Raw genomic sequence first — 9,376 nt, 5'->3', positions numbered from 1 at the left:
ACATTTGTAACCACTTCATGTAATAACTTTCTGCAAGGGAGCTTTTAGAGGCATGAGGTATTAGACGTCTGGTTCCTATCACCACCACTGTGAACAATTCTGACTCTAAATTTCTCCAGAACAGAGCGTTTCACACTAAACCACTCTGAGCGACTTTGTTTACATCTCAATCGTTTAATTATGCAGAAATTTGAAACAATCTGTGGAATTCCCCTTTGAGACCACCGTCTTCCACCCCTCCCTCTTCTTCACACCCATCTCTCTCTTTCCCTATCTCATGTCCTGGCTCTGAGGCATCTGGCTACTTACGTGCTTATCATGGCTGCTGTTTTGGGGAGCGTCCGAGTGGCCTTTTAGGGGACTGAGCGAGGCACCACGTTCTTTTTATAAGCAGCCCACTGATAAGATGTGCCACATAAAGACCTAATCAGCAGCACCACTGACCCGAGCTCGCTTACCCAAACCAGTGAACATGGTAAGTAAGCAACATTTTTACTTTCTTCACATCTGTTCACATTTTCTGGCCATTTTTTGAAAATTTTTGGTGTAAATCTCTGTAAGGTGTAACTCTATGACTTAATCCAATGGTTGTTGGCGATTCTACACATTTTAAAGCGATGGCTCTTGAAAAAAATGGTTCTTCAGGGGTTCTTTAGTTAAGACACTGGTTGATGGAGAATGTGGTGTAAATGGCTCTATATAGAACGATTTAGAAAAGGGTTCTATGTAGCACCAAAAAGAGTTCTGCTACTTCTACAATGTGAAGCTTGTTAGAATAGAAGAACCCTCTTTGGTGCTATAAAGAACCCCTTTCAAAAATGTTCCATAGAGAACCATATACATCACATTCTCCACCAATCTGAAGAACACTTTAATGATGCAAACAACCCTTTAAGCATGCATAGGGTTCTTTGAGTGTTCATGTTTCTACATAGAACTGTTTTCTTTGCTAAAGAACCCTTGAAGAACCATTGTTTTTAAGTCTGTACTTTTCTAAGATGTGTGTCAAAAACTATTAGTTGCATATGAGGCTATAAGATGAGCAAATGGCAAAGGATTGCAGAGCTATTTCAACATAATCAGCTAAACCAGAGTAAAAGTAAACATACGTTAAGTGTTGGTATGACAACTGAAAGGGAAATTCCAGTGACTTTTCAATGTCAAGCCTAATTAAATAGTTAAGATGTAGACAAAGTGGTTTGGTGTGAAATGCCCTCTTCTGGGGAAACTTACAGAGTCAGAATTGTTCACAGTGGTGGTAATAGGAACCAAACGTCTGAAGCTCGATATTATGTGCAATATGAATGTCTTGCCTGACGCCCGAGACGTTGTTTTACTACAGCACTCTAAAACAGGGTAAAACAGGCAAAATAATTAACATTATACATAAAACTCAGAAGCCATGTAGGTTCACTAGTGGTTTTAGATAGTAAAACGGCTGTATTCAAGTTGAAGACATTGTCACCTCTGGTTTCTATCACCACCACTACAAAGACTAAATATGGAAAAGCAGCCTTTAGCTCCTATGCTGCTCTTGAATGGAACCACTTGACAGACGAGCCCCAACACTAGACACGTTAAATCTGTTTAAAACACTGTTAGCCCTTCTGGACTCTCCTTTAATGGCACTTTATTATCCTAACTTAGTTTTTAACCTGACACTTTTTTCTCTTCTACCTCTATTGTGTCTGTTCGTCATGTCTTGAGTTTCTATTCTCATATTTTTACATTTTAATTTGAATTGTCTTTGTATTTTCTCTTATGTTAAGCACTCTGAATGGCCACTGTACATGAAAGGTGCTGTATAGCTAAACTCGCCTTGCCTTAATAAACGACGGTCGTTATATTTCTCCACAATGACTGCAGTCACTGCACATGACTGCACTCAAACTTTTGCACACCACAATAAGTTCCCAAAGTAAAGGTGCTGAAGACGTGCAGTAGTGCAGTAGATTTTCCCTCATGGATCACAAGAACATTTCCGAATTCCTTACAAAAATGATAATAAAATGATCTTTACTTACTTAATACTTCTCATATCTATACATACACCGATCAATCAGAACACTCCAGCAGCACTGCTGACTGAGTGTCTGATCCGCTCGTAACACACCAGCACCACGTCAGTGTTACTGCAGTGCTGACAATGATCCACCACCCAAATAGTACCTGCTGTGTGAGGGTCCATGGGGGTCCTGACCACTGAAGAACAGGGTAAAAGGGGGTAACAGAGTATCAGAGAAACAGATGGACTACAGTCTGTAACTGTAGAACTACAGAGTGCAGCTATACAGTAAGTGGTGCTGATAAAATGGACAATGAGTGTAGAAACAAGGAGGTGGTCATGATGTCATAACTATCTGTCTATCTATCTATCTATCTATCTATCTATCTATCTATCTATCTATCTATCTATCTATCTATCTATATTTTTTTATATATATGTATTAAGGAAATGCTTGTTGTTCTTTAATTAGTCTAGTAAGAAAGCAGCAGCTAAGAGGAAGAATGCCCAGCGGGCCTCATCCAACGTCTTCTCCATGTTTGAGCAATCGCAGATTCAGGAGTTCAAAGAGGTGAAGAACTTTAATATTAATAAAAAGATAAATATCATTCGGTGTGAATCATGTAGTATATCACGGGTGTTGTTTATAGGCCTTTGGCTGCATTGATCAGGACCGAGACGGCGTCATTAAGAAATCTGACCTGAAGGAGACCTACGCACAGTTGGGTAAGACCAGTAACCTTTTACATACTAACAGCAGCTCTCTTCACCTTTAAGTGTGCAGAATGACTAAATACTACAGAACAACGAGCCATTAAATCGTCACTGTCCAAAGAGAAACAAGTATCTCCAAAATAGTCACTTTAAAGCGTGCTAAAACGTTCTTAGCTTTTAATGCAAGTTTAGCTTTTTTTTTTTTTGGGCGGAGTGACAATACATGACAGGTTTGCTGGACAGTCCGAATGGACCGAGTGGGTTTGGCTTTCATTGAACAGCCTCGAGCTTCCTTCGTAGAATTTTAATGTTTGACATTTACATATAAAGACAATGAAATCAGATTAGATAAGATATAGTGCACTTTATTGATCCTCTAACCGAGATTCGGTTGCTTCCTAGTAGCAGTGTGCGCACCACAGTGTACTGACTCAGTGTAAAATTGTGTAATATGACTATTTATTTCATTTGTCAGCAAGACAAAATAAATGAAAGCTGCATTTTGATGTGAAATGATTAATTGTGGAGAAACTTGCTGACTGCTTTCTTTACAGTGGTGGTGATAGGAACCAGGGGTCGTCATGTCTACAACACAAATACAGCCATATATATATTTTATTTATTATCCAAAACCACCAGTGAACCTACAAGTGTCTTATGTACTGTCGATGTTGGTAAAATAGTAATAAATATGAAAAAATAACTTTTCTTTAGAGACTATTTTGTCTTACAACACCTGGCATGTACACCTCCATCATGAATGGATTCAAATACACTTTAAGCCATAACCTAATCACAAAATCAGTGTCTCAGACATCAGGCAGCACACATCTAACAGCGTCGTGTAAAACCTTTACTTTCTCTAGAATGCAGCATTTCATATTGAACCATGCTGAATGACTTTGTTAACGTTTCAGTCTTTTAAATTATGTCGAAATTTTGAAAAAGTCACTGGAATTCATTTCTAAGAACAATTTAATAATGTGGAAATTTTGGGGAAAAAGTGGTGGAATTCCATTTTAAGTGCCTTTAACATCATTAACCACATCTTTCTGTGTGTGTGTGTACAGGGAAACTGAATGTAAGCGATGAGGAACTGGAGGGAATGCTGTCTGAGGGAAAAGGGCCCATCAACTTCACTGTTTTCCTCTCTCTGTTCGGAGAAAAACTCAACGGTATGAATGTCTTTTTAAGTGATACTTTTTTTTTAATTAATCCCACAAACAGGGAAGTTCCACCTCCGCATTTAACCCATCCATGAAGTGAAACACCACATACACACTAGAATAGACAAACACTAGGGGGCAGTGATCACACTTGCCCGGAGCGGTGGGCAGCCCTATCCACAGCACCCGGGGAGCAATTGGGGGTTAGGTGTCTTGCTAAAGGACACCTCAGTCATGTGCTGTAGGCCCTGGGGATTGAACTGGCAACCTTCTGGTCACACAGCTAGTTCCCTGACCTCCAGCCCACCCCCCAAAGAGTTAGACTGAATGCACAAAAGCTTTCAGAGCACCGCAAGTTGACTTTTTAGATCAGCATCTATTAGTTCTTTTTCACCCTATAAAGCTGTCCTCTACACTATGTGATCATTTCAGGATGAATGGACCAATAGACAGCAAGTTTGCAGTTACATTAGCAGTTAATATGTTTTTTCTTCTACTGTAAAGTTACTGTTTTGGATATGCAAAGTCTTCATACAGCAGTGACGATGTGGTCTCACTGAAACACCATGTCTCCCCACAGGGACTGACCCGGAGGAGACCATCCTCAATGCCTTCAAAGTGTTTGACCCGAATGCTACCGGCTTCATCAATAAGGATGAGTAAGTACACAAAGCACTGACTTATTCTGTTCAGAGACAAATATATATTTCATGCAGTTGAATGGATTTTGGAGTCATTTTATTTTTTGCTCAGGTTCAGGCGGATGCTGATAACCCAGGCAGACAAATTTACGCCAGACGAGGTTTGTGTTTACTGTCTGCATTCATTGTTTCCACTCATCCAAGTTTGCAGACACGTATCAGCCGTAGCGTTAAAACCACACCCACTGTCCATTTAATCAGCTCCACTTATCATGTAGGAGCACTTTCTAGTTCCACAATTACAGACAGTAGTCCACCTGTTTCTCTGAATAAACACAATAACATAATAATGAGGTACTATTGGGGTGGTGGGTCATTCTCAGTACTGCAGTATCACTGACGTGGTGGTGGTGGTGGTGTGTTAGTGTGTGTTGCGCTGGTCTGAGTGGATCAGACACAGCAGTGCTGCTGGAGTTTTTAAACACTGTGTCCACTCACTGTCCACTCTATTAGACACTCCTACCTTGTCAGTCCACCTTGTAGGTGTAAAGTCAGAGACGACAGCTCATCTGCTGCTGCACAGTTTGTGTTGGTCATCCTCTAGTCCTTCATCAGTGGTCACAGGACGCTGTTGGCTGGATATTTTTGGTTGGTGGACTATTCTCAGTCCAGTGTGACACTGAGGTGTTTAAAAACTCCAGCAGCACTGCTGTGTCTGATCCACTCAGACCAGCGCAGCACACACTAACACACCACCACCACGTCAGTGTCACTGCAGTGTGGAGAATAATGAGTATTGATTTTTAATGAATAGTTTACATGCAAAGATTCGTGGCAGACAGTAGTTCATTTTGTGCTGTGTTTAAAGCTCTGATCGCTAGTGAGCAGTGTTGGAATCCATCTTTAGTGATCTGACTGTTTCTTTCACTCAGATTTTATGCATGTCGCTTTTTTTAGAACACTTCATATTTGTAAAATGGTAACTTTACAGGAGAAGGAGAAAATATACTTTACCTTTAATGGGAGTCAATGGAACCAGACTTCATTCCAAGTAATTTTGGGCCGTTTCTTTTGGAATATTCGTCATAAAAATGATACACAATGTAAAATGCAGCATTTTTATATTATGCCATAAACTGCTCTGCGATATGGGGGTGTAAATACTATGATAGTTAATATCACCTTGCTTGCAGTATTACAGTATATCACAATACGTTGACTTGTGTCCCATGATACAGATTGTAATGCTACATTCTTACCAATACACAGCCCTGATTGCAGGATTACAGTACAGAGTCTAATCAGGTAAATTAATGTGCAAAGCACAAAAATGCTGTTTTTCATACAAGCACCTTGTCTTTTGTGTTTTTGTACATTTTCCAGGTGGAGCAGGCTTTTTCAGTGGCTCCTATAGACGTGACTGGGAAAATCGACTACAAATCACTTTGTTACATTATCACACACGGAGATGAGAAAGAGGAGTCGTAAAGGAAGATCTAAAACTCACCACGCTGGAACATGTCTGCTGTTTTTATGAATAAACATTCAGTAATGTGCTTTGTTGCATTAATTATGTGATTTTGGAATGGACTGTATGGAATAAAAATGAATAATAAATCCTATTTCAATATTAAATCTTCATTAATGAGTCCAACAGGTTCGTTTTGCATTCTCTGAGGATGTCAGAATGTTTTAACTGTCAAGTTGGAAATAAATAACCATCGGCAGTTTCACTCAAGTTGTTCATTTTTGCTTTAATACACTGTTCACCACTTTGTAAAGCACCTCTGCTTATTTATGGCCATTTCCCCAAGATGCCTCAACTTACCTACCTAGTTTTACATCACTTGATGTTCACTAGATGGCAGCAAATGGCCACTGAACTGCAAGTGCATCTGCCTACACCCATCGGCTGTGTTCAATATGTATGCTTGCACCCTAGCTAGTGGCTAAGCTTGTAATTCAAGTTATCATTTAGCTCTAGATAGCTAGAGCGCATCAAATAACACACATGTAACAAAGCTGAATGTGCCTTAAGGGCAGCAAAATGCTCAACTGTTTGGAACAAAACCTGCTATGTTTGTGTAGAAATTAAAGTTTTGATCAAACTTCTCTTTCTACAAGCTTTTGGGCTTATACTGTCGTATTAACTTATGTTTCCATTGCAGTTTCGCATTACAGCTTGTTCACATTAGTTTACTAATGTCCAACAAGTTGACTGACTCAGCAGCTGCAACCATCGCATGTAGTAAAACTGAGTAGAATTTCACTGATTCTTCACATTTTCTGCATGATTACATTTTTCAGATGTAAACAAAGTCCTTCAGAGTGGTCAGAACGGTCACAATACCTACAACATAAGTATATCCAATGTATTCACGATGCAGCACGACCTACACATCTAAGTTTGCCTACCTAATGTTTTTAAATGTTTTTTTTTTTTTTTTTCTAGCATGAAGGCAAGTTTTAGTCAGTCAGTGGCTGCATTTTTAGCTGCATTTGGTCACTCGGCCAGCTGGTTTTGTTTTTTGAAACGAGGTTTTGCCCCACCTGGTGTACTTATAGTAGGACTCAGTGAGAAGCTGTATTAGCAACTGGCCATTGACTTCGATTATGAGTGTGCTTCAATGTCGATGGGGTTTCTGTTCTTTTACTAACCACAGGAAATGCATCAACAATCCTGCCAGTTTTAACTGATCATAAGCAGAAGTATGAGCCTGCGGGAAAGTCCCCATGGAGTTCGTAATGGAGGAAAAGATGGAGAACGATGTTTTTAGGGAGGTGGAGAGTAAAAAGCTGGCATTTTTACAGCACTCATTTTACTGCAGCGTAAGGGCAGGACAGAGCAGGAAAGATGCCTGTGGAGCTGCCGAAACAGCTTCAAACCTACCCTCCTTCCACTGCTGTCCATACACAAACTCCACAATTGTTAATTACATTTCACATTCATTCTCATCTCCATCTGTCTCCAAGGACTTTTTTCTCTGTCTGTCTGTCTCTCTGTCTAAACAGCCATCTAATCTCCATCACTTCTTCTTAATTGTATCTCATTCTGTATCTCTTGGTCAGTAGCGCAGAGCAGCCTGCTCTCCTGGGCCTAATTTAAGGTATTCGGCAGAGACAAGGAGGTGTTATCAAGACGGAGAGAGCAGGTGGAGATGGAGTGGATGAAGCAAGAGAGTAAGAAAATTACCATCAGGCAATGAGACTATCTTTCCAAAAGGAAAAAAAACACAAGGAGAGAAATTAAGTCAGACAGAAAGGCATGATGAGATGAAAATTGTTCTGTTGATTTTGGAAGATGCTGAGTAAAGGAGAAATTTAGGGAGCAAGTGTACACTTTGTATTTGAAAAATACTGTCTCAGAGTCTGTGATCTCTCATTGTGAAGGCTTTCTTAGGAGAAAAGAACTCCTCAGGCCACAGGCAGTATGCCCGGGCAATATTTTGGGCAGTATTTTCCTGTTAAAAAAACAGGATGATTGATTATATCCCTTCTGATAATACAGGGAGATTTACTTGAAAGAGGCATGGAATATTCTGTAATAACCTTTGCTAAGATGAAGCAATCTGGATGAAATGATGTGCTCCTCAGTATATGGAGCTCCAAACAACCTGGGAAGCCCCTGTGTTGGGGCGCCGAACAGCTTTTGAGATGTTTAACCTCCATTTGCAACTTCCGGGTGCATACCGCCACACTGGTGTACAGTACACAGTTTGTATACTGTACACCACCAATATGTATACTGTACCTGATTTCAAAGGGGCTTTGGGCACCATGGTCGCTGGATCTGGCACCACCAGAATTCTTCCTTTGAGGTAAGCTCAAAGAAAAGTATCAGAACAAGTCTCTCACTGTGGAAGATTTTGAAGGAAAACATCCAACGTGAAATTGCTGCTGTTCCACCCACAGTCCAAAGACATGCAGTCAGCCTATTTAGAGACATTGAATTGCCCTTTGGTGGGTGGGTGTGGGTGTGTATCTGCCCCGTGATGGACTGGTGACCTGTCCAGGGTGTATCCTGCCTTCTGCTCGATAAATGCTGGGACCCTCCGTGACCCAGAATGCTTAGAAGATGGGTGGATGGACAGTTTTCTATCAGATCTATTTCCCACATCTCTTACATCTCCCTTATACTCAGGCCCAATACTTTTCTGTGTACTCAGAAGAGAAATCATTGAAGCACATGAAGAGACATTTCTTGCATGATCTGTCTGTCTGCTCTTTTTCTCAGTGCAGTCAAATGCACTGAAATGATTGGTCATGGTAATAGACTGTATGCTACACATGCAGCAGATGGATTTGGTTGAAAGAAATCCTGAAGTATTCCTTTAAACAGAGAATCAGGCAATGATAAATGAAGAGGTCAGCAGCACTCTACTCAATGACAGCGTGAATAGCGTGCTGTTGGCCTTTCGGGATTTGTAGGTGTACGTTTATTTTCATTATAGCCAGGTGGGCCACAGAAATCATCAGTCATCTTACGCTTTGATCAATATGTAATTATTAAACTCTGTGTTCATCTTTGGACTGATAGCTGCTGAGCAGCCTAAGTAAGGAAAAGATGAGCAATAACCTGAGGTGAGTTACAGCGTTTTGTTTTATTGATTGCCACCATTTTAGAGCCGCACTGAGCCTGCAGACTGATTTTGCAGAAGAAAGACAGACTTGGTTGGGTTTTATTTATTTATCAACTTTCACTGATTGCATGAGATGCACAATGAAAGAAACAACTGGTTTAGCATGGAGACATGTCACTTGCAGCGTGTTACGCTTGCAATCAAACTGTGCTGGGAGGGGAAGGTGTGAAAAGGCTTAAGCTCTGAGCAAAAAGCTGCATGTGCATGACT

The 9,376-nt window shown here is 40.5% G+C and overlaps 1 protein-coding gene across 1 annotated transcript; it reads left to right on the top strand.

Moving 5' to 3' along the window:
• The first annotated feature begins 332 nt into the window (after window positions 1-332).
• myl7 (myosin, light chain 7, regulatory) lies at window positions 333-6,259 on the top strand. Its single transcript, XM_017721666.2, has 7 exons — window positions 333-475; window positions 2,478-2,576; window positions 2,656-2,731; window positions 3,790-3,894; window positions 4,466-4,544; window positions 4,639-4,687; window positions 5,910-6,259. Exons 1-7 carry the CDS (start codon window positions 473-475, stop codon window positions 6,012-6,014), a joined length of 516 nt encoding a protein of 171 aa, XP_017577155.1. The 5' UTR covers window positions 333-472; the 3' UTR covers window positions 6,015-6,259.
• Window positions 6,260-9,376: the final 3,117 nt, after the last annotated feature.

Source organism: Pygocentrus nattereri, chromosome 29 (genome assembly GCF_015220715.1).
Source record: "Pygocentrus nattereri isolate fPygNat1 chromosome 29, fPygNat1.pri, whole genome shotgun sequence".
NCBI lineage: Eukaryota > Metazoa > Chordata > Actinopteri > Characiformes > Serrasalmidae > Pygocentrus > Pygocentrus nattereri.
Note: the sequence above shows the minus strand (reverse complement) of the source record. Positions and strands in the feature narration are given on the sequence as shown.

What these genes read in the sequence shown, in the direction of transcription:
- myl7 (XM_017721666.2), top strand. An exon ending in AGATTCAGGAGTTCAAAGAG is followed by an intron (nt 2,577 to 2,655) that starts GTGAAGAACTTT and finishes TGTTGTTTATAG; the next exon opens with GCCTTTGGCTGCATTGATCA. An exon ending in GGCTTCATCAATAAGGATGA is followed by an intron (nt 4,545 to 4,638) that starts GTAAGTACACAA and finishes TTTTTTGCTCAG; the next exon opens with GTTCAGGCGGATGCTGATAA.